Consider the following 25,166-nt stretch of genomic DNA (forward strand, 5'->3'; position numbering starts at 1 on the left):
ATGGTAGCCTTCTAACTACATAAATCAAAATAAAATTTCAAATATTCAAAAAAAAAAATAATAATAAATCAATAATAAATCCTAATTTAATTTGTCTATAGTACCAAACAACTCCTAATTTAATTTCACTTTTTTAGTATTTATTTTAATTTCGTTGTTAATGCCCCTCAATTATTGCTCCATTTACGAGATTATCTCAGATGGGGTGGGGTGTACTTTTGTCGGGTTGGAATTTTTTGAACAAGCTCTAAATTTCAAGTTGATTGGGTTGGTGACCTGAGCAACCCGAATATATCTTCGGGTTAGATTGGATTGAGTTTGATGGGTTATTTTTTTTTTTATTTTAAAAAATTATACTTATGTAATATACATGTTACATTAATATAACTAAGAATCTCATAAAATTCAAATCTCAAACATTCGCGGGATTGAAATCTTACCCTATTTTTGGATTGGTTAGATTGACCGAACAAAAAATGTCAACTTGCCATTTACGATTAATAATGTAAAGAATATTTTTATAAAGTTTTATTTATTTCATTTAGAGGAGAAAGTTTGGAAATTATTCCCTCCATTATCTTTTTAAAGTTTTCAATTTTTCTGATAAGTCAGAAGGAACACTTTGAAAAGACTAAAATGCCCTTATTCTGTCCCTCGGTTCTTTTCAGGGACTACTGTCTACTGTCATAACATGTGAGTTGATTTCTGATCTTGACCCTTTAGGGCATGAATGGAATTTCCAAGTGGTAATTATAATATAAATCTGACAAATAAAAAAGGATAATTTTATTTTTTAAATATTATTTGAACCTTAGTAAAATATTATTGGTTAAAAATTTAGGGTTAAAATTGAGAACGATGTACCTTCAACAACCCATGAAGCGTCTAGTGAAATGATAGAAATCATCTAGTCTAGAAAAATCATTGAATAGCTACAATACAAAACAATACAACATAAAATAATCAAACTAAATTATTGCATAACTTGAATGAACAATAATGTACATAAGGAAGGACATTCATTCACTAGCAGCTTATAGGGCATGCAGTGGCCTTGGCCCTCCCCTCCCTCTGTCTCCCATTACAACACCCAATTTTCATTAGCTTTTGATGTCTTGGCCGTCCCCTCCCTCTGTCTCCCTGACAACACCCCATGTCATTAATGTTGAGGATTGTTGACCGCGAGTCTCACATTAGCTAATTAAGGGGATAGTCATGAATATACTCAAGTAAGGAATGTCTCTATTTGATATGAGGCTTTTTGGCGAAACCAACAATATCATACCATTTTGGAGATTCGTGATTCCTAACAATTAATGGGAGAAAAAAGTACAAGGAGTTTGGTCCCTAAACGAAGAAGAAGAGTTGAATGGGATTTTGAGGCCTTACCTAAGCTTGGGAGGCAATGAGAAAGAGGGGAAACTGAAGAAGCCATTGGTGATGAAGTGGAGGTTTCCTGCTAATGAGATTGGTAGGAAAGATAACCACAAATGATGAACAAACAACTGAAACAAGAGGAACCAATTGAGGAAAGAGAGCTTTTGAACCGAGGAACCTTAAGCACTTATATACTTTCCAATTTTGTTTGTTTTGGTAAAGAACATACATCTAATGAGTATTTATAGTTTATAGCAGAGAAAACACTAACTAGTTTCCTAAACTTTCTCCTCAAGTTAACCACCACAGATAATCTTCCTAATTAAAGTACTAAACTTACCTCCACAATTTGACAACTATTAACAATTCTCTTAAAATTGATCAATAAGTTAGTAACTTATTCTACTAAGTCTACTAACAATTCTCATAAAGTTACTCCATAAGGACAGTAACTTATTCTACAAAGTCAAAGGTCATTAACTTATTCTACCAAGTCTACTAACAATTCACCTAAAGTTACTCCATAAGTAATTAACTTTTTCTACCAAGTCAAGTTTATTAGCTCATAAGGTTAGTAACTTATTCTACTCAATCTACTAACAATTCTCGTAAATCTCATAAAGTTACTCCATAAGTAACTTATTCTACTAAGTCAAAAAGTTAGTAACTTATTATACCGAGTCTACTAACAATTCACATAAAGTTACTCCATAGTTGAGTAACTTATTCTATTAAGTCAAGTTTATTAGTTCAGAGAAATTCATAAAGTTAGTAACTTATTTTACTAAGAATACTCCTAAAGTTACTCCATAGGTAACTTATTCTAAGTCAAGTCTATTAGCTCACAAAAGTGAAATGTGGGTCATTGAAAATTCCTCATTCTTCCAGCCGGTGATCGGAATCCAAAGCCTCGCTGGTCAGAATCGGGCACAAGGTAGAAGACACGCAAGAAATTGTGTTTAATCGATTTAGGGATATCTTAATTATTTCAAACAAAGTCCACTTGGGAAATTGTTTTCCATTCAATATGTCACACAAGCAGCTAAAATGTCCCGTCAGCATTTGATCTTTTAAACCTATTCTTACACATTGTGAGACCAAACAGAAATATTCTTGAAAACTATGGCCATCACCAACGACCCCACTAGTCTTTATAAACAAAACGGCAGTGTCTCTCGCAAGCATTACATCAAACAGGTTTTGAACGTCAGCCACACCTACCACAGTACCCACTGGAACTTTTAACCCAACAAATATGGGAAGTGTTTTTCAGAGGCATTATATCAAACAGGTTACGTGCACTCTCAGTCTCAACCCCACTAGTCAGCCCCACAGATTTTACGAAAAAAAGGGTAAATGTCTCTCAGAGGCATTACGTCGAACAGGTTACGGATGTGAAAATAAGCACATTCAAATGAGTGAAAAACAAGAAAAAGCGAGAGAGAAAGAGACCCACTTACAATAAATGAGAGTTATGGATGGCAGTTCCTCAAAGTACGTTGTCTCTACGGAGGGAGAAATGGTTTCATCTTCTTTGATTTTTGCAATTTCAGGGCTCGAAGATCAAAAGGGGACGAGCTTTTTGCGAGATTGACGATGGTCTTTTGTGTTGCCTGTGCTCACAGCCGCCACCCGCCAGGGCCCATCGAATCCGATGGGTGGGCATGGTGGGGTTTTAAAAATTATATAAATGAACCACCATGACGGCGGCCATATGAATATAGAATAATAATAAAAATGTATATCACTTGTCATTTATTTTCATTTTATTTTTTTTCTAACCATAACAATTGTAATTCTTTCAACCATATCGTATCGTGATCTTGAATGTTCACAATCAGCCTTAAACAGAATTAAAGCCTCATATATATATTTTTCGCTTCAATTTTTTCGGATCTTAAGCGAAATTTGTTTTTGTTAACCAAACTTCACTTGTGCAGAATTTAATTTTGTTCGACCACACACGCCGCTTGTGTATGTATGTCCAATCCTCTGTGATACAACCAACTTGCTTCTACTTGACCTTGTCTCTATTCAGATCCAATTTTCAATTTTAAAAGATTTAAGATATTTTAAAAATATTTAATTAAATTTTTGAAAGAATATTAGGTTATTTTAATTTTTTTTACAGGAATAATTGTGAATTGAATGTGAAATATGTCACGTTAGGAAAAGAGACAGATTGAGGATTTAATTAATTTTTAAATCCAAGAAAAATGGTTATTTTTCAAATATTAATTTCATTAGGAGAGGAAATTTTGACGATTTTCTTATAATCCATTTTTGTATTTTCAATTATAATTATATTCCATATATAATCAATATCATATGATAATATTATATTATCTATATAAAAAAAATTGTAATTATTAAAGTTGGTACGTAAGTTTAAATTTGTTAAAAGATTTAAGTTTTGAATCGATAAATAATTAAATACAAATTAATTCATCTCTAGATGCTCTTCAACGGTCCATTTTATCTAAAAAAAAATATTCATAAATTTTCAAAAATTTAAATAATAATCTCAAACTAAATAAATAAATAAATAAAAATACTTTTGAACTTTTAAAAGTTCTTACGGTTAGTTTTAGATGGTAAGATTACTTTCGAGTTATACCAAAAATTTAAAACAACATTGTTAATTTAAAAAAAAAAGTTAAAAATATGCTTACTACTAATAAGACGTTTAAAAAATACTCACGAATTTTTAAAAATAATATTAAAAAATACTCACGCATTTTGTCCCTCCTAATAATTTTTTTTTATTTTTGTAAAGATAAAAAGTATTAATATTACTTCATAGATATTTTAGTAATATTAAAAAAAAAAAAGATATTAATAAAACTTTTGAGGGTGGAAAGAGTATTTTTTTTTTCAATATTATTATTAATATTTTAATTTTAAAAGTATTAATGGCTTTCATGATTTTAATGATTTTAAGATTTTTTTAATATAAGAAATTATTATTTTTTAATAAATAAATGGTGAGAAAATAAAGGTAATATTTAAAAAAAAAAAATGAGCCCTCGAACATGATTATTGTAATAGAAAAGTTATGAAAATAATCAAATTAATCCAAATAGTGAGTAAAAATAAAATAAAAATGAACAAGAAATAAAATATTATCCGGAAAATAATTATAATTATAATATAATGTATTGAGAAAAAGATTATTTTTTTCTGCCTACATTTTGATTCGATTCCATTTCACAGCCTGAGGGTCAGGTCTAGTTTGCTGAAATACAGTTGACGGCCGTCGTCGTCTTCACCTCCGCCGCCCACTTTCGGTAAGCATTTCTCCAACTGATTTATATAAGGCTTCGTACAATCGCCGGTCGCCTCCTCCGCCGCATTCCAATTCGTAAGGTACTGACCGACAGGCGGCGGATACGACGGCGGTCCCTCTCTAAACAGGCTTCTCGCGAATGGAGAGAGTTGATTTGGCCAAAGCGATTCCGCCGCGTCAAAACCTAGCGAATTAGGAGGCACTGAATATCTACTCGGCAGAAACATCGCCGTCGCTCGCGGCGGACCAGGCGGAAGCCGATGCGTTTGGCTTCGTTGTTGACTCTGTCTTCTGGAAGCTGTAGCAGAGGAGGCGCCTTCATCGGAGACGTGAGCTCCGATATGGTTAATTAGGGCTTGGCTACTGGAAAACACTGCATCGCAGATCCGGCAAGCGACCAGTGGACTGCCCGGAATCGGAAGTGGCCGTAGATGGTGGAGATCGGCGGCGGTTGCCCGGCCAAATTCGGCCATAGCGGTGGTGGGGAGAGATTTGGGCGGAAGAAACAGGGGAGGATTGAATTTTGCACCGAAGGAATTGATGGATTGGGCGCAATTTATAGGTGAAGGAAAATCCCTTAAAATTATTGTGTTCTTAAAAGGATTTAATGAAAGATATAATTAATTTAATTGTTTGGAATTAATTATTTGAAGTGTCAATTAACTAAGTTTATGAATAATTAATGGTAGTTAAGTTCTTGTCAAAATTAGTTAGTAATTGGGACACCATTATCCCTTAGTAATTATCAAAATTATCTCGACCGATAATTAATAATTTTTTTTATTAACGAAAATAACTTTTTTCCGCTAATATCATGTTTTAAAAATACTCATGAACTTTCAAGTTAAAATTCCTAGAAGAACTCTCGATAAAAGACAGATTAGCTGTTTTTGTTATTACTTCCCGAGTTGAAGGGAGGAAAACTAACGTATCTTCAGAGAGAAATATTAAGTACTAAAAATACTCGAGAAGTAACGCATCTAATGTTCAATGAGATCGGACATGCATATAAACACACAATATGTGTGTGATTCCACATCGGTTGGAGAGGGGAACAGAGCATTATTTATAAGAGTGTGAAAACCTCTCCCTAACATACTTATTTTAAAAATCTTGAGAGGAAGTTTGAATGGAAGAACCCAGAAAAAATACAATATCTGGTAGTGGTGAGCTTGAGTCGTTACAATAAGGGTATGCAGTATGAACATGTAGGCCTAAATCGATAGCTAGTCAATGGAGTCGAGCCTCACCCGTCTAGCGCCTCATGATCATGATATTAAACGAGCAATCATCACCATACTTGTCATGATAATACATGTCATTCACATTCATGCATGCAAACCCGTAACGAACTTTATTTTGTATTCATAATAATACATGCATTAAACTCACATAATACAACATGCATCATATATATTCGTATTAGCCCTAATATCATCCCTGAGGAAAGTTGCATACTTGCTCGGCAATCAAGCGTAAACAAATCTTAAACCTAACTCAAGGCTACTCAATAATCCAAAGGGTACTCGGGAGAGTTGTTAACTCGATCTTATCCAATGTCGTGTCCCAAAAACAACCCTAAACCAAATGCAAAATGAATAAAACTGAGTGTGAACTAGAGAAAACATCGATATGAATTAAAGAAATCAATTGAACCAAACTGAAAATCGGACAAAAATTTACTAAATCGAGCTGAACGGGACCGAACCAACCTAAAGTAGACCTATGAGGAGATTGAGAAGAAAACGATCGAAAACACGAGACTATGCACAAAGCCAAAGAGAACGAAAGGGGAAAAGAACATGACTATTGTAAGTGGATTATCGATCTGAGGGAGACCTTAAGTGGTCGACACTGCTCGATCGAGACAACCATGTGAGAATGCAAGTTGAGCTGGAAATGCAACGTCGATTAGGGTTTTTCAACTTTTTTTATTTTTTTCAATCTGTTACAAAAACAAATACGATAACATAGTAAAATCAACAAATTTGAGTATAGTTCAGTAGATAATACTAATACATTAATTATCATTTCAAAAATCGATGATTCGATTTTCGACGCAGCCGAGTTAATCAGCCGCACTTCATTTATAGCAACTCCATCAAAATTATGCAAAATTTTTTACCTAATTTTTGTTTGAATGCAAAATGCTTTATTTGTTTGAATGGTAATATTATGAAGCATTAAATGAGTAATTTGGTTTAATTTGTGTGTCCAAATTTGGAAGGAGACCTGTCTTCTTTAAATAATAAATTATTACAACAAAAGGGTTATAAATTTTAACAATTTTTCATAGATTTTTCACAACATTTCCAATTAATTCTTTTGGTAATACATTTAATTTCCTCCTAAAATTGATAAAAATACAAAATTTGAGAAACAAATTAATTAAAGTCATTAATAACATTCCATAAATGGGTTTTCTAAATTTCATTAAATTCTATAATTGCATTTATACAACCTAATGAAATGCTGGGTATTTTAATTGATTTTTCTTTCTACAAATATTATATTATTATTTTTAAAACATTAATGGCAATTAATCCTATAATTTTCTTCTTGTTGATAATGTTTGGAGGTCACAAGATTACATTCCATAATTAAAATTAAGAATTAATTTCTCATTAATGAAGACATTTAAGGAACAAATTGAGTGTCTTAGGAGTGTTCTTTATTTAAAAGTATAAATCTAAATTTTTTTATTTTATTTTTTAGACCAATTTTTTTAATTGCTAAATTTAATGATTTGAATATGGTTTATGTCACATCAATTTTTTTTTATCATATTTAATATTATTTTGGAAGCCAATAGTCAACGGAATTAATAAATTAATGTATATAAAAACTAAAATTTTAATTTTAATTTTTCATGTTAATAATTAAAGATTCATCCTCCACGTATTAGCATTTCTTATCTAGTTTTGTTATGGAGATTTATTTAATGTAATGAAGGAAAAAAGTTAATAAATATGGGGAATGGAGGATATAATTGGAAATATAAACATTATTTTGAGCATTTATTCCAATTTAAATCGTAAAAAAACTATTTTTATTCCGGATGTTTAGTTCATATAGATTTAGCTTTGTTGTGAAAAATATTATTATGAATAAAGACTAAGCGTTATGTAATAAAATTAACGCTTAGTTTTGATGAAATTCATCAGACGAAAGTCTAAATTGTAACAAATTGTAAAGTCAATCGGGACAAAATTTGTTAGAACAAAATTTAAGAGCTAAATTGTTTCTTCCATAAAAGTTTGTGTATCAAAAATGTTTTTTTTTTTTGTACCGACCCGAACGTTGACAATTTAATAGTTATTGGTTTAATATTCAAATATACTTTTTACCAAATATGCTTTAAGTTAATTCTCTTCAAGTTAATAGTTTCAAAAAATTCCTTACCTGATAAATGTATATTATATTTTACACTTTTATATATTAATGAAAAAAAATCATATTTCGTATATTTTGACGTAAATTTTTTCTGTGCTAAAATTTTCAAGTGCCTATAAATTCTATTGGAACAAATGTTAACATCAAAGTAAAAATGAATTGTGAGATCCTATATCAATTGAAGAGGGAAACATAATATTTCTTATAAAAGTGTGGAAACCTCTCCCAATACACATTTTATAATCATGAAGTGGATGACAATAGTAATGGACTAAAGCGGACAATATTTATTAACGATAGGCTTGCGTGGTTCCAAATGATATTAGAGCTAGACACCAGATAGTGTCTTAGCGAAGACGCTGGCCTCCAAGAGAAGTGAATTGTGAGATCCTACATTGGTAAGAGAGAAGAAGAAAACAAAACATTTCTTATAAGAGTAGAAACCTCTCCCTAATAGACGTATTTTAAATCATGAGACTAACGATGATATGTAACGGACAAAAATAGACAATATCTACTGACGCGAGTAGTTAGATAGCTTAAAATAATCCATTCTTTTTCACCTTAGCTTATAATTGAGACTTAGAATTAGTTCACCCTTAAGCCTTAAAGCAGTTAACAAAATAAACTTTGATCAAAAAAGGGAGAATAACTTGAAGTCCATTCATATGGAGGATATTAGGATGAGAAAAAAAAATCTAAGCTAAATTTCAAAATATACCCATAAATTTTACGCTTTGTTTGAGCATAAAAAAAATGAAGAAGTCCATTAGTTTAACAAGCGAAAAAAAATGAAAAGAAGTTTATTTGTTTAACAACGACGATGAAAAGATTCAAACCTTAGACTTCTAAATTAAAACCTTATGAACTAGTGACAGTTAGAAGTAGTTAAATGAAACATGATAACTTCTTTTCCACATGAAAATATAACCTTATACATTCGGAACCATGCAAATTCATGCAACATCTTAAGAAATTTTACTAGAGACTACGAAAGTTCTAAAAGAAGGTTTTTTTTTTGAAGTATTCAACCGACTTTGCCATAAAGAAAAACAGGAAGGAGAAGTGTCGACGCTATACATTGATTTCGGGATGAAGATTGTGATCGACATACAATTTTAGGTGTGCTAATTTGGCTAGGAATCTAACGAAACAACATCAAATTCGATTGGTAAGAGCTTTAAGCGTTCAATTACAACAGTAACACGAACAACGAAGAAGCAAGAGATATGTGGTGCTGCTGCAAATAAAGAATTGAGCAGAAGAATGGAAAAAGGATATCATGGAAATATGCAAAGCATTGAATTTAGTCTCACATGGCCGGGTGGGCTTACCTAGCCTGCAGGGAAACTTCATGTAATGTACACTTCTTGAGTGGCCAAACTTTGTAGTGGTGCGAAGCACATCTCTCGTCTCACATCCAATATTGCGATCAACCAGAGTACTATTTATGTGTTTACGTCGCCTGCATTTAAAATCACACCAAATGAGAAGCTAATACATGACACAAACAATAAGCTCTTGTGTGCTCCTAGCGAGTCGCCTAATACCCTATCTTGGCCATTCTCTTGGCAGTAACCAAGCTTCAAGGCATATTGATCAACTATTATGGAAAGGGTTACGGCTAAAAAAATAAAAAAATAAATAATAAATAATAAAAATAAAAATAAAATCCTATCTTTTTCCCCTCGATGATGTTAGGAATCACAACCTCTACAACGGTATGATATTGTCCATTTTAAGCATAAGCTCTCGTGGCTTTGCTTTTGGTTTTCCCAAAAGGTCTCATACCAACGAAGATAATGTTCCTTACTTATAAACCCATGATTTTCCTCTTAACTAACCATGTGCAGGCTCACTTTTCACATGTGCTTTGTCCATTTTTCCCATCTATTTACCCTGTTCTGTTCATATGTAAAGGGAAGTTCATCTAAGCAATTGGAAGGCTGCTTCTCACTGCATTCAGCTAGGTGTCGTGGGCATTGGAGAGACATCAGGAGTGGAAATATCTCTGTGATTACTAAATGGCTTTGGAGGCTTTATCTTGAAAGAAAGCTTTTTGGTGAATATGGGAATGAGGACGGGCAGCTTTATAGATGAGCTTCCGCTAGTTCCGTTAGCCCTACGGTTGCAATTGCTAGAACCAAGGAAATTTTGATGGAAAGTGACTTTTTATATGTGGCAATGATTCAAATTTTAATTAAGTTTTGGGAAGATTTCAGGAGAGATGGTCCTCCTTTTGTGAGTTCTTCCCTTCTCTGTTACCCATTACTGATAGCCTAAGTTAGATTAAAGTTGGGTGGTCGAACACTAATGTAACGTCCAAGTCTACCACTAGCAGATATTGTCCTTTTTAAGCTTTTCCTTTCGGGCTTCCCCTCAAGGATTTTAAAACACTTCTGCTAGAGAGAGGTTTCCACACCCTCATAAAGAATGTTTCGTTTTCCTCTCCAACCGATGTGAGATCACACAATCCACTCCCCTTCAAAGCCTAGTGTCCTCGCTGGCACTCATTCCTCAACATGGGATCTCACGACTAAGATGTCATAATAAAAAAAAAATGTTAACAGAGCAAACTCCAAAGAGAACCTTGTAAGAAACAATATTCAGTATCTCTTCGAGCTCCCTAGAAGAGTTCCCATTTCTTCTGGTGGTGTTCTTTCTCCTCAGCTCATGGCAAGAACTACTACCGAGATGCTTTCATTTTCTCTTCTGCCGTCCCTAAGAAAGTTCAGAATTTTTTTTTTGTATAGATTTGTGTGACTACCCTTTTAAAAAGAAAGCACAAGTTTAGAAGCCTAATGCACTAGAGAGTAATTATTTGGGAATTTTGGTTGAAAGGATATAAGAGAATTGTCTAAGGGAAATATCTTTAGTTGAGTTGATGAAGGTTTAGTTCTTGTCCCTCCTGGAATTATATTCACTCTTTATTTCTTTTAAAATCCTTCACCATTTGAGGAGGAGGAGGAGAAGGTTTAACCATCCATCAACTCAGACATCTCCCACTTTCAACTGGAAGCAAATTCAACAGCTCAAACTAAAAAAACAAGAAGATGAAGGAAAAAGGAGGAGGAATTGATTACCCATACGTCAAAAAGGAGCCTCAAGTGACTCATCCCAGGCATCACTTGCATTTGAAGCATCTTCAGCTTCTTCTTCCATGGAAAGACGAATATATTCTCTATGAGCAAATCGATCCCATTCCGTTAAAGTTGGATCCTCATGTTCCTAACAAAATAGAATATTAATTTTCTCTTCAGCACTTCAAAGTACAACATAGTTGAAAGCGCAAATCCATTTGCCACAAATTTGAGCCAAAAACACCACATCTACCTGACGGATTAGGAATGGATCACGACTTTCAAAAGCAACGAACTTGTTGAGATTGAAAAGGATGTTGAAAACATGTCCAGCAAGTTTGCAGTTTTTAATATCTCGCAATGTTATGCATTCCTCATTCTATATATGAAACAAAACGCCAATAAAATTCGTACTCAGCAGAAATAAGTTATGAAAATAAAGGAGTGAAGCAATAGCTAGGACAAGGAATTGACCTCTGGTCCGATCATATCAAAAATCTGGCACAATATGTCCTCAAAAAGCACTGGTTCCTGAGCCATACACTCCATTCGGTGCAACTGCTCTTCAAAAAAATAGTGCATTTCTTTCCTTGTGAGCACTCCATTTCCGTCTAGATCAATGCATTTGAACCTAGAAAAGGGAATCAGGAAGATCAAGCAACACCGTATTTTTGGATTATACATTATACCCCCCAATCCCCAAACCCCAAACAAGATAAAGATATTCCCTCCACTACATCTGAATTGAGACTATGAAAGGATCTCCAATTGATTTTTGCTAGGAAAGAAGAAAAAATAACAAAATAATCAAGATAAGGATCTAAATTGATGAGAGGTCGCAGCTGAAATGATAAAGGGAGATGCAACACAAAATTATTAGAGAACTCTTTCTATTTAATCTTGCAGTAGATTAGATGATCTGGGTCTGGAATCCTACTTTTTTCCATGCTTTCTTGTATTTAAGGCATTGAGTTTTTTCAAGAAATATTGATTTTGCAAATTTCATTCATGTTCAAACCGTTATTTGTCTGTTCGAATTTAAAATACCTTAAATTGAACTACATTATAAAGTTCACACAAAACCTCCAGACACGAGTAAATATACCAGTACTCAAGACTAGGTTCAGATGATTTATCCTCTTCAGCCAAAATGAAGAACACAAAGTCTTCATACCCCATCCTCCCTTCAACGTTACAAGTAAATTTTCTTGGAACCTAACAGGAAAAGACAGCAAATAAAAAGCTTGTTGGCCCAAGAATAATCCAAGAGAAAAACCAGTCAATAGATGAATAATCCAAGGGGAAAAATTCAAACCTGAGAAAAGATTCTATCGACAATCCGATATGTTAAAGCATGGTTACCATATTTGATAACATTCTCTTTCTCGATAAAAAAATCATGATCATTGTCAAGCTCCCAAAATTTGCAATATATGACATAGAAGTGTTCGTATGAGAAGTACCTACACCACACAAGGACAATCGTAATGAAAAAGATCCAAAATCTAAACAATAGCAACATATGTTTTTAGCACATAAAGAAAAAAATCAGGTAGAACTTATTTTGAAGAAAGATTAATTTTATTTTTTAAAAAAATCATTATTTCATAAAATGACAGAAAAAGTAATTTTACTATCTCCTAGACAAAACAATTGAGACATAAGGAGTCTGTTATCATGTTCAAGTTTCCTTTAGAGAATACAACTATGTGATTAGAGTGTATCAAGATAACTGCCTCTAGATAACATCCGATTTCCTAGAAGAAAACTGAGTGTTGTCAACATATGAGCATACTTCAGGACTTTGTTGATATCTTCTTCCTTGTCCACATGCTGCATTGCAGCAATTAAGTTGCCACGCTTCAACTCCCTGAGGGTAATACGACCGTTACTGGATCTGTTAATATAGTAAAATATCCTGTATATGACTGTTTCAGCTGTTCCATTCGTAAGAGAAAGTACACATCGAATCAGTTTCACATTGCAAGACATTAGATACATGTGAACATTGGACCCATGTGTAAATTAGACTAGCAAGAAAATTTTGAACCATAAATAAAAAGAGGAAAATCTACTGAAGTTTTCAAAATTTGCCTTGGATTTGGAAACATCTCTAAAAAGTAGATAACAAAAAAAAAAATCATAGGTGGAAGTAATAAGCTTAATTTCAAAAGCTAAAAACAAAAAGTCAATTGGTTATGAGATAAGGTCTGGGTAAATTATGGAAGTAGGGAAAAGTACATGAGGTTGAGAACATGAATAACTTCAGAAAATAGAGTTGAATCTTTTCCGCTAATTAGAATTTTTAAATCAAATGCTCAAACAATTAACATTGATAATGTTTACTTGGGTTGAAACATTGTATCATCACTAAAACTTCACTAGGAATATTTTAGTCAAAGTTGAAGCCCTTCAGAAGAATGTATTGGCAAATTGACACGTGGAAATCACAACCAAATTATATTAGCAAAAGAAACAGTGTGATCAAGGTCTAAATAATATAGAAACAATATATCTATAAAATCAGTTCCTGATTACACATCTGAAAAAGTAGTGTAGCTGTAATCTTCTCACCATATCTTTCCTGGAATTCTGGTGTACTTTGCAAAAATTCCAACCCCGGATGAGTTGCCAAAAGTTCTTGTAAGGCAGGTTTGAAATCATCCTGAATTGAAGATACAAATTTTTACTGAGGAAAGGGAAACAATTTTTCCCTGCGATATTTCTCAGAGAAATGAGCTCAGCCAAACTACAATTTTCAAAAAGGATTTTTGATTGTCATCAATGTTTGAATGTGAAGCACGTATAAGCAGCTTTTGATAGAAAACAATACCTGAACAAGGTAATTTCGCTCTGGCTCCTTGAGAATAGTAAATACTTGAGTTGCTAAATCCATAGTTAACATATTGCTCGTAACCCAATAATTAATGAACTGCTCTCTGCAAAATAAGCAAAAAAGTCATTACAGACTTCCAGAAAAAAAATCTACAAAACAAATACTCATTCAGTCATCAGGGTTTAATTAATAGTCCCATGTTGCTCAGATTCCAAGGATCATTCAATTATTCAACATATGTGGAAACAGAGCATAGAATCCTAAAAATGCTTTCATTTTAAAGTTCACTTCTAGATATTTTCACTTCCATTCTTAACTGCATACCTCGATACTTTTCCGCTGCAGTTAGCGTCAATCTTCCTAAAAAGAGTAGTGGAGAGATATGAAGGTAACTTGCAGATCTCCTTCGTGACTGATTTAAACTCTGCATTGAAAAAGGAAAATGAAAAAATGATTCCTTAAGAAACTAAAAAAAAAAAAGAGCCACAGGAACTAGCAAGAAAAGAGTATAAATGCATTACAGTTCATTCTCACCCTTTATTTGCACTCCATCCGAACGAGACAGAAAAATTTGATTCACTTTATATAGAAAATCTTCTGTCGTGGCATTCGGTGCTGGACGACCAGTTGTAAAATAAAACTACAAACATATTATAAGTCTCATGAGACTCTGTCAACTTGTAACATCTCTAATGCAACTTTGAACAGACAAACATACAAGCACTGCATACTTGGATTAATAATTAGCGAACAATCTACAGTTTCCTTTATACCTGTGGTATAGCCTCTCTTGCTGGCTCACAGACCAACTTAAGTGGAGAGCCTAACGAAGAAGGTCCAAACCTCTGTTTCACCATCCGTGGGGAACTGGATGCACTGCGTGGTGAAAGTGGAGGTGTACTGCCACCAGGAAACATGGAAGGTAGAGAATGATTAGAAACACCATCGATTCCAGTAGAGTTCCCGCCAACATTCAAAGAAGCACCGGACTTCGCATCAGTAATCAAAGAATTCACCTACGTTCAAAACAATAATTGGGAGGGAAAAGGGTCGTCAGAAGGAGGGAAAAATCAGATGAACGTTTACAGTATAAATTCCTATACAATACAAGAACTTCTGCCGAAGGAATCGCTATTCACTGTGTGGCTATGGAGAAGCGCAAGTAATTTCTAAAATTGATTAGTTTTCTCATTTGCCTACTTATAGGAAGCCATAAAGAACACCAATCATGACCTTGAAAGTACAGAACACTCGAGTAACATCGATTAATAGTTTCTAAACAAAGCGTAGTATTAGGATGAATCGAAGAAGTACCAGTCGGCCAGTCCCGGGAAGCGAAAGCCACTGCGAAAACAGCGCCTCAACGACATAAGGATTGGATTTCAGAGCAAAATAAGATACCTCAGGGAGCTGCAACATCTCCAGGTCCAGCGGGAACTCCAAGTCAGCTACAGCGTCCATATCCATCACGAATTCAATCCACCTCTCGTACAAACCGCAAATTCAAATCACCACAAACAGAAAACCTAATCCCCACTCTTCATGAACTCCACACTCGACTCTCACTCCACTGCGAAACACTTTAAAGTAAGATCTCCAAAAGCAAACGACGCAACAAAAACTGGTGATCAACAACACATGGAACCAAACCACCACGGATTTAGCTGACTCAGAAGCTCCGAAACCGGAAGAATCGCCGATGGAAGACAGTGACGGAGCTGCATGTGGAAGAAGAGAGGGAATTCGAGTTCGACGGAGGAATACTGCGATAATTGGATCCAAAGGGAAAAAAGGGCTTCACTGTAAGGGAAGCTGAGCCGACTCCGATTGAACTGTGACTGGACTGTAACTGCAGATCGACTGTAGAACAAAGTCGAGAAATCGTACGGATGAAAGTGCCCGTCGTTTTGTAAGTGGAAATGGAAACGGGGGCCGTTGATTTTCTCGACGGAAGCAGTATTAACGAATCAAGTTGGCTTTAGCTTTGCTAGGGCCCAATAATTGCTTTTTTTTTTAAATGGAAATAGTATTCTTTTAACCAATCCCTAAATTAATAAAAAAAAATAACTTTTTTTAACAAAATTAATAATACTTTCAAAATTTCTATTTAAAAAATACTCTTCAATTTTTACCAATTTTTAAAAAATATATTTAAACTCCAAAAAAATACTTAAAAATATATTTTCTGTAACACTTTTTATTCTTAAAAAAATCTTTTTTTATCGTTAATAGATTAACAAAATACGTCTATCAACACTTCATAGATAATCTCCTTTTGATATTATTTCTGAAAGTTCATTAATATTTTAAAAACGTGAATATAGGTGAATATAGGTGTGTGAATGCCTCCTAATAAACACCACAAATAAATTTAAGAAACTTTTATTGTTTTTCATACATATATAAGTGCAAGATCAAAATCAAAATAGTCAACCTAAGATATGCATTACTATAAGCAAATTTTTACCTTGTGTATTGAATTAGACGAACCTATACACTAACCATACTTAATATGGTCGATCCTGATTTTGGTTGAAATGAAGGAAGCCTGTTACTAAACTTAACTCGGGTACTGGGACTAAAATGAAACTTTCAAAGACAGAATCAAGTGTGTTAGGAACGTCCAAACGACGATAGAAAAGAGAAGATAATCACACAACTTAGAATGTGTTAATATGAATCTAAAATTTCGATATGTAAAATGATACAAGTTATAAACAACACAGCAAGTTAATTACAAGAACAGTAATTCTAGAGAATGGAACAAAGGAGACTTTGCATCTTGCATGAGGGGTTGGAAATAAATAAAAGTAAAGAATAAAGAACTCACAAGTCGGAGTTTGGAAAGAACCTATACCTCCCTCCATGGCAATATTTTACAGTGACCAATGGAAACAGAAGATCCAATTGCCAATCTGTGTTTTGTCTTTAATCACTCACTCCCAACAAATTAGCCCATTTTCCCTCTAAAAACCTTCCAGTCCAAAAATTTACCCTAATATCCAAAGCAACAGTTAAAAAGTAAGGGGTAGTCTCACCAAAAAAGCATGGTTGGTTTTTGGAAGCAACTCGGACAATGAGCTAAATCACGAATGCTTCTCGCCGGCGCTAATCGGTTTCTCGGGGACTTCTAGTTGGGGAGGCAAGAGTTTCAAAAAGCTGCCTTGAACGGGTTGATTCGTCACCGTTGCAGATTCGTTAGCTGTGGTTGGAGACCAAAGTGACAACTTAAAACGACATTAACGAAGGAAAGATGCTTAAGAAATTCTTCGTGGGGCAATCATTACGGAAACAATGGGCATAATAAAATGCAAATTCAAGAACAAATAATGGAATAGCAGCAAGAAAATGAAGGTTTCCTAAGGGCTTGAACATTACCAAAAAGAGATTTGATGGAAGGTCTTGTAGATTTTGCGCTCTTCTTCTTCAATTCAGCTGTTAATAAAAGACGCAGACAAGTCATCTAAGATTATTAAAATCGGCCATGTAAATGGATGTCGTAAAAGACAATATCTCCGATCAAGAAAAGGGAGAATGCGTTTCATGTATTAACAACAAACATTTTAGTTATGTATGAACTAAAGAAACATCTATCTTAACATTAAACGGTATATTAGTTGAATATTATTCTGCCATGAAATGGTTCCCAAACATATATAAGAGAAAACAAAGATAATATAGCTCATCCTTCGGAACCATATCACATTCCTGATCTGATAAAATAGGATGAATTGAGATGGTATTTTGTAAATACGTAATAATCTCGAATATATTAGCTATTTCTTCCAAATAAATACATACTAAAGCACTGTGGATAAACATGAACCCAAGAAATGAAGATAGAAGCCATAAAAGATTTGTCAGTATAATCTACCTTTTCACGTGTACGACTCGACTAAACAATAGCCTTCCCCGGAAAATACGATTGAAAGTTGAAATGAGTAACCAAGCCAACCAATACAAAAACCTACATTGCCTCTAGTGGCATTACTACCAGTAATGAAGAAAAACATGCTGTTATTTGGTTTTTGGGTAGTGTGAGAGGGGAAGTGAAAAGCAAAATATATATATCTGATGGAATTCTTTCTTCAAATATGCATTAAAAATTGAACCGACTACAAGAGAAAAATATTGTAAGAGGTTTGCAAAGAGATACCTATTCCAGGCAACTGATTATCATCAATGATTTCCAAGTTTTTGTACGTATAACCCACAAAATTGACGTCCTTCGATGATAACATCTGCATTAAACAACAAAAAGATAAGCAAACAGGCCGAGCATATATTGTCCTATATTTCCAGATCATCGTCTGTGTCTTAAATACGAACAACGTCGTATAAAACAATGGCCTAACGTCTCTCCCCAAATGAAAAGAGGAAAAGCAATGGTTCTAGTCGTTAAGAATCAAGAAAAGATGAATTTACTTGAAAAAACCAAATGTTTGTTTACCACCCCAAAAGCTGATTCCCATATGGCAAGAATCATACTGAAGTTCAAGAAATTAGTCATTCGTTTTTTTAAAAAAAAAAGTCAACAGTTGACACGTTAAGCCTCCAACCAGATGACCTTGTTTGACTCAATTAGAAGTTGCCTAGTATTACAAATTTATGGCATTGAAATAAAGCCGCTTCTCCAACTTCAAATCAAACGAGTGACTGAAGTCTGAAAAAAACACAGTAATTTTATCATATATCTTCAGCTAACTCCCCAAAAATGGATTTGATTGAGAAAGCGACAACAGAAAAAGAAAAAAAAAATAACTATCATCCAGCATATCAGGATATTATAGATGCAAGGTATAGAATGGCCACAGTAAATATTTTTGTCACTGTAAAAGTAAAACCCGATTCCAATGGTTTTCAATAAACAAATGATACATGATCAGGAGCCTGACAAACTAACCTTTCTCCATGGACCTGATTTTGATGACGTCTGAATTGCATTTTCAGTCTATCACAACATCCATAATCAGATAGACAGAACAAGTTAGCACAAGGGTAGCAGCAGCAGCAGTTCTGCCGTAGATACAGAAAATGAATTACTCTGTACCTCTTCGAACTTCTCGAAGTTTTGAGTATCCAATTCATCGTTGACCTCAGGAATAAATGCAGCTTTCATTTGATACAACTTGTCCCATTCAATGCCCTTGAACCACGGGTGTGCCTACAAATAATAAGCCAGAACAACCAATAATTTAATTGCCACTCTATTATAGGAACTCAATATGTTAATGATTGATCAAAATTTAGAACAGAACACACCACACAACACCTTTATTTCATCTGCACCCTTGGTCCCAAGCCTTTGTTCAACATTGCATAAGAGTTTACTAATTAGATCCTTCGCTTCGGGAGAGAGTTTTGCTTCTTCTGGAAATTTCAAATGAGTTCTCCAATTAACTATCTGCATCATAGGTTAAAGAGAAAAAAAAAAAATTACTCACGAGAGAGAAAACAACGTCAAATCACAACACAAAAGAGTCAATTCCTAAATAACTAACTAAGCTACACAAATTAGAGATGATTTATCCAAATGGCACCATGTCCCTATAAGGCCCAGACCATCCTAAATTTTCCAGTTCACCCTTAATGAAATAAGAAAAATTAAGGCTCTGTGTACATATAAGGAATAACAATGAAGGATTGAAGATTATTTCCCCATTCTAATAATTATTGTTTACCCAAGTTGAAAATAATTAGGTCGCCAAACCTATCCAAAATAGTAGTTAGACCCGTCAGTCTAAGTAGCAACATCCTAAACGAAGGTGGAGGGCACTTTTCTCATTTATCCATTCTTTTTGTCCCATTTCAATTTTTAGTTTAACATTTTGCTTCACTACATAACTAGAGTCTTGTAACAATCTAAAATAATTCAGTAAGCACTAACATTAGAAGTTCTACTCCAATTTCTACCGGTTTTATTTTGATTGGCTTTCATTTTTTATTCATCCACATATTCATTCCCATCCAGTAAGCATGAACCAACATAAATGCGACGTACCCCGTGAGATTTAACTTCCATTCATGTTAAGAAATCAAGGGCCATAGGCATAATCAGCAACTAGTTCCATATTACCTTCCTACAAGTTGACATTGGCTCATCTGAGTAGAACGGTGGAAATCCCACTAGCATTTCATACATGATGGCACCAAGTGACCACCTGAAGTAGTTTTAGCAAAATAATTAAAAGGTTCTCTTGAAATATAAAAATATACCGAATAGAGCAGAAAGATGCTAACCAATCACATTCCATTCCATATCCTTTCTTCAACAAAACTTCCGGAGCAATATAATCAGGAGTTCCAACTGTAGAATAAGCCTGCATCCCAAATCACCTTGATGTCAAATACAAAAATCAGGGAAGCAACAAAAAGTTTGCAGTAAGAGGAGTGGTTGTTAAAGGTTTAAAATGGGAACTTCACTAAAGAGAGTGAAGAAACCCCTAGAATAATCAAAATCAAAAGGGAAAACTTTTGGTTCACCAGTACACCACTTTATAAGTGACTAATGTAAAGTAATTACAGATCTACCATACATGATACTGAACAACTTACAAGCATCCGCCTATTCCTTTGCCAATGCTGTAGTTGTTCCTGTTGTGTGCGTTTTGATGCCACAGGTCGCCCATCACTTTGAAGAGCACCACTGAGGTTATTTCCCTGGGAAAAATCCTTTTCTTGCAGGTTACTACAGTCTAATGGTTTACATAATCCAAAATCTGATAATTTCATATGGCCATCCTTGTCAAGAAGCAAGTTATCTGGCTTGATATCTCTGCAAAGCACACAGGAAATAAGGGTTACTCCAAAACAACCCAATGCAATTTATAAACTACAGAATAAATCAGGCAGGAGTTTTCACCTATGAATATAATTATGTTTATGGATTGACTCAATAGCTAAAACTGTTTCACCAACATAAAATCGGGCCTCGTCTTCTGTTAGAGTATCTTTCCTCATAAGTAAAGTCATCATATCTCCACCAGGTAAGTATTCCATAATAAGATACAAATACTCTTCATCTTGGAAAGAGCAGTACAGCTTTACAATACAATTACTGTCAACCTCCGCCAATAGATTCCTTTCAGCTTTCACATGTTCAACCTATAGTCAAATAATACACATTCAATAAAATAGTGACTGAAACCGGAGAAAGGGTCGGTACTGCAATCATACCTGGCCTCTTCGAAGCATCTCAGATTTCTTAAGCTTCTTCATGGCATATACATGGCCTGTTGCTTTCTCACGACAAACTCTAACCTGTATCTCAATCAAAATGGAAATGCGTCTCATAGAATGTACAATAGGTTAACAAACTGTAAGACTGTTCTCACCAATCTGACATCAAACACTAAAAAATCCTGTTAGCCCATGCATTAAACTAAACCATCAATAACGAGGAGACAACAAGAAAATCATCCCATTTTCCAGAAGTTTTGGGAGAACCACAGTTCTTCCTATGGATGTAAAGGACCTCCTCAACACTATCCTTGTGGGTCACCCTTTGCAAGGGGCACATATCTCGGGCCTTCTTCTGGATCTTTTTTAAAGAGAGAAACCAAAGAGTTTCCTGGGATAAAGAACTCCCTTTTGAAGCCTTCTTTGACCTTGTTATTTATTATGCTATCTAGGTGTAAATTGTCTAGTCACTTTGCTTCTTACACTTATGTTTACCTTTTTACCAACTGGGAATGCCTTTTATAATTGACATGAATCTTTGATCCCTTTTTAAAATTTCATAAAAATTGTTACTTAAAAAAAATTGTCCTTGGTCAAGGTAAAAAGTAAAGAAATTGTACACTCTCTCATGATCAAAGACCAAGAGAAGTCGGTCCCAAAATGGACTGCCAAAGAGTCTACAATACTACTGCCCATGCCGTCAATAGTCTTCTAATTTATCACCTTCCGTACCTTTCACTCAGGCTGCAATTACCAAGTTTGTCCACGTGATCTCTAACTAGCCCATATATATTCGACACTCATCAATTGGACCAAAGAGTCTCAACATGCTCCATTGAATCTAAGCTAGGTTAAAAAATTTAGGCCACATCCCTCAAATATGCTGGCCTTCTCTACCCAAATACTTCGAAGGCCAATGATTCATTCTCTCCGAACAAGAGTACATGCTAGCCAATTCATCCATGAGCTTCTTTCCTTGCTGGTCTTCAAACCAGAAATCCAGCTAAACATGCTAAGGATGTGAAGCATATGTTAACTTCATCCATAGCTGGCATATCATCAAAATATAATGCATATGGAAACTACAAGCAAGATCCCACTGCCAGCCAGACTGTCCCAAATCAAAAGGAACCCCAAGTGGGGAAAAGATGCACCGATGCAATAGGAAAAAAGAAAGACGAGTTCCCTTTGACCAGCTCCGGCTATTAACACTTGGTCCTTTTCTTTCAGCTGAATTACTAGACTGAGCAGCCTAGTTAAAAACAGTGTCAAATCATACTTTAAAAGCTAAGCAATAGCAGCCGCACAATCAAGTATGAATAGACGAACTTTCATGTAAAAGGAAGTATTCACACCTCTCCGAAAGCACCCCTCCCTATCATTGTTAGAGGCTCAAAATCATCAGCACCCATTTTATGCCTCTGAAGGCGCATATACTCCGTTTCCTTCTTCTCTAGATGCTTAAGCAGGTTGCTCTGTTCTTCTTGAGAGACCTCAGCATCAGCCAACTTCTTTTCTAGTACATGGCGTCTGCAAGAGATGAAAATTTTACTCCATGGTACGAAATATGAACAAGTACATAGAATATTAACTAAACAGCCAAGGTGACAGAGGACTTCAATCCATATCCAGGAAAAAAACCGCGGGCTGACCTAAAAAGGCAAGTGCACAACTGGAATAAAAAAACATCTGTAGAACAAAATGGAGCAAAGAATGATAGCACCTAAGCCAAACAAATTTAGCATGTGTTACACAGTACTTTACATGAAGATGGAAAGGCAGCAGATAGAGTGAGGAAGGACTACGAGGAGAGAATACTGTAGAAAACTAAACTAATCCCGCAACTATTTCTTTGTTAGCAGATACTTTATATACATACATAATTTACTAAAATATTCCATTGGGACTTTACCAAAATATAATCTCAAAAAATGAATACGTTAAAGAGTAAAATCAGACCAGTATATATTTGACTTACAGAGAAAACATTGGTGTCTCAAAGTTGGATATATACACTTACACCTAACAGCTAATTTAAAAAAGATATGTGTAAACAGAATAGATGCCTTTCCAAAAATAAGTTATATGCATAAGAACGTTTTTCCTTCTTTTTATTTTTTTTTTATTTTTTTTATTTTGATAATAAACTAAAATTTCATTAGAAGAGTGCATAAGGAGAAGAAATGCAAACAGAAAAGTAAAAAACATACGCAGGAAAATTAAACAATGAGGGGGCACAAAATCGAAATTTTCTGCCTACGCAACACCAAAACTATAACAAGTCCAACCTCTCCCTCCGTTCTTCCAAGCTCTTCATTTGCTTCTTGTAATGGTTTTCTATATACTGCTTGGCAGCTGCAACCTTCTGCTTGGTGACATTTGAGGGTAACTCTTCACTGGTTGGTGCTTTCGATGCATCTCTAGCATTTCCTGCACTCTCCTTATTTGTTGAGGATTTTGGCTTGTCTTTGGATCTGAACTTATTAAACCAACGCCTAGTAGCTTCCATTATATCATGCAATTAATATGCTAAGTCCTTAACCACACTTCCCAATGCTCATTTTCTTTCAACAATAATGTATGATATATTTCACCCAGCACGAGTGGTACAGCAAATATACATATACTGAGCAGTACGTCTCCAGTAGGTTAGATAGCCCGACTTCCTGCATGGAAAAAAAATATCTAACAATGACAAGATGATAATCAAAAGACAATTAAAGAAACATGTTGATTCCGGCAGTGGAATATAAATAAAAAAATATATAAAATGTCTCTTAGATAGTAAAAATTAAATCAGTATTTTCCAGAAGACTATAGTTAACGCATTGATAAATGGATAACTTCTTATGGCCTCCAAGCTTTCTGGTGAGCAATTTCCAACAGCTTAATGTTACAAAGCGATACACTCCTGCAGCCAGCAGAATTCAAACTCGGAAATTATTGGCCTCGTGATATATTAACTCAGCTGCTGTTTATATCAGAGTGAACCCTTCCCTTAGAAGGTAGTTGGCAAAATTTTAGAGCTGCATACGTAATTCAAGATATAGAAAGGACCAGCAACAAAGATGATGCCTGAGCTAGTATCTACCGCACCAAATAACTGCCCGGTCGGATGTCCAATCCAGGGCGTCTGGTTTACTAAAATTCGTCCAAAATTGTAAGAGAGCTTATTAGTCTGTCGGTTATCAGCTCATTATTAATTATTTTTCACAATTGTAATGTTCATTATAATTTTTTCAGTTGTAAAATCATGACGCGCAAACAATTATTTGGTCGGAATTTATAGTTTGAAACGCCTGACAAGAGACCAAGTCAAAGTTTCCTCCAAAACTACATCCTCTTCTCTCTCTCTCTTTCTCTCTCTCTCTCTCTCTCTCTCTTTCACGAGCTTCTTATCACTTAAAATCCAGAAAAAAAAAACACCACCACCTAATCCTCCCTCAACTTCCGATCAACGAATAACTTCAAGAAACAGAACACATAGCCACCAAACAAGACAGCATCCATAAAGAAAAAAAAAAAATACTCCTCGCGTATAAAAACATTTCAAATCAAAATCTCCATGGAATTTGACCAAAATGAAAACCAAACAAGATCAATCGGCTAAAATTAAAAACAAACAAAGAAGAGACCAGCAGACGCATCCGACCTCGTAGATCGGATAACGAACCAAACAAGTATATAGCTCGAAGAAAGAAACGAAATCAGACGACAATGAAGGAGAAACAGACATCGGAGCAAAAAAAGGGGAAAGTAAAAAAGAGAAAGTACCGTACAACTTGTCCGAGAAGAAACAGCAGGAAAGCAATGAGAAGCAAAGCGAAACCCTAGAGAAGAGAGTGAGAGAATGTACGGCCGGCGATTTCGGGTGAAGAAGAAGCAGAAGTGAAGAGGAGGAACACTCTGTCTTCATGATTCGGATGCCCCATTTTCCCTCTTTCTTTCTTTCTTTCTTCTTTTAGCTTTTTTTTTTTTTTTTTTTTTTTTTTTTTTTTTTTTTTTTTTTTTTTTT

At 34.6% G+C, this 25,166-nt stretch overlaps 2 protein-coding genes across 7 annotated transcripts; both read right to left on the minus strand.

Annotated features, from left to right (window-relative positions):
* Window positions 1–9,111: 9,111 nt before the first annotated feature.
* Window positions 9,112–15,920, minus strand: LOC111499020 (probable serine/threonine protein phosphatase 2A regulatory subunit B''delta). 3 transcript variants are annotated; one of them, XR_002720894.1, is made up of 14 exons: window positions 15,287–15,920; window positions 14,746–14,988; window positions 14,507–14,612; window positions 14,297–14,396; window positions 13,970–14,075; window positions 13,711–13,801; window positions 12,932–13,073; window positions 12,452–12,599; window positions 12,242–12,351; window positions 11,611–11,767; window positions 11,390–11,515; window positions 11,140–11,284; window positions 9,391–9,521; window positions 9,112–9,296 (listed from the first exon to the last, which is right to left on the minus strand). XR_002720894.1 is itself a non-coding variant. In XM_023150458.1 (13 exons), exons 1-12 carry the CDS (start codon window positions 15,437–15,439, stop codon window positions 11,147–11,149), a joined length of 1,620 nt encoding a protein of 539 aa, XP_023006226.1. In that variant the 5' UTR covers window positions 15,440–15,920; the 3' UTR covers window positions 9,112–9,521; window position 11,146. The 3 variants fall into 3 exon arrangements, 2 of the variants coding, with proteins under 2 accessions (XP_023006226.1, XP_023006225.1); XM_023150458.1 differs by having other exon boundaries at window positions 9,112–9,521; window positions 11,146–11,284; XM_023150457.1 differs by having other exon boundaries at window positions 9,112–9,521.
* Window positions 15,921–16,638: 718 nt separating this feature from the next.
* LOC111498986 (serine/threonine-protein kinase tricorner-like) lies at window positions 16,639–25,102 on the minus strand. 4 transcript variants are annotated; one of them, XM_023150402.1, is made up of 15 exons: window positions 24,926–25,102; window positions 24,804–24,839; window positions 23,440–23,817; window positions 22,507–22,681; window positions 21,149–21,232; window positions 20,835–21,076; window positions 20,528–20,747; window positions 20,213–20,292; window positions 20,049–20,133; window positions 19,245–19,376; window positions 19,023–19,136; window positions 18,876–18,923; window positions 18,129–18,213; window positions 17,351–17,407; window positions 16,639–17,174 (listed from the first exon to the last, which is right to left on the minus strand). In XM_023150402.1, the coding sequence occupies exons 3-15, from the start codon at window positions 23,658–23,660 to the stop codon at window positions 17,059–17,061; spliced, it is 1,659 nt and encodes a 552-aa protein (XP_023006170.1). In that variant the 5' UTR covers window positions 23,661–23,817; window positions 24,804–24,839; window positions 24,926–25,102; the 3' UTR covers window positions 16,639–17,058. The 4 variants fall into 4 exon arrangements, with proteins under 4 accessions (XP_023006170.1, XP_023006169.1, XP_023006168.1 ...); XM_023150401.1 differs by lacking the exon at window positions 24,804–24,839 and having other exon boundaries at window positions 24,931–25,102; XM_023150400.1 differs by lacking the exon at window positions 24,804–24,839.
* Between the last annotated feature and the right edge of the window lie 64 nt (window positions 25,103–25,166).

This window comes from Cucurbita maxima, unplaced genomic scaffold (assembly GCF_002738345.1).
Source record: "Cucurbita maxima cultivar Rimu unplaced genomic scaffold, Cmax_1.0 Cma_Scf00026, whole genome shotgun sequence".
Taxonomy (NCBI): Eukaryota; Viridiplantae; Streptophyta; class Magnoliopsida; order Cucurbitales; family Cucurbitaceae; genus Cucurbita; species Cucurbita maxima.

Bases quoted from the DNA above. Each gene is read 5' to 3' on its own strand.
- LOC111498986 (XM_023150401.1), bottom strand. From the start codon at position 23,660: ATGGAAGCTACTAGGCGTTGGTTTAATAAGTTCAGATCCAAAGACAAG. The intron at 20,748-20,834 runs GTGAAAACTCCT...TGTGCTTTGCAG, and splicing joins AAACATAATTATATTCATAG to AGATATCAAGCCAGATAACT. The intron at 19,137-19,244 runs GTGTTGTGTGGT...TATTATTTGTAG, and splicing joins AGGGTGCAGATGAAATAAAG to GCACACCCGTGGTTCAAGGG.
- LOC111499020 (XM_023150458.1), bottom strand. From the start codon at position 15,439: ATGGATATGGACGCTGTAGCTGACTTGGAGTTCCCGCTGGACCTGGAG. The intron at 14,397-14,506 runs GTGAGAATGAAC...TTTTCAATGCAG, and splicing joins GGATGGAGTGCAAATAAAGG to AGTTTAAATCAGTCACGAAG. The intron at 12,600-12,931 runs GTATGCTCATAT...TGTGTGGTGTAG, and splicing joins GATATCAACAAAGTCCTGAA to GTACTTCTCATACGAACACT.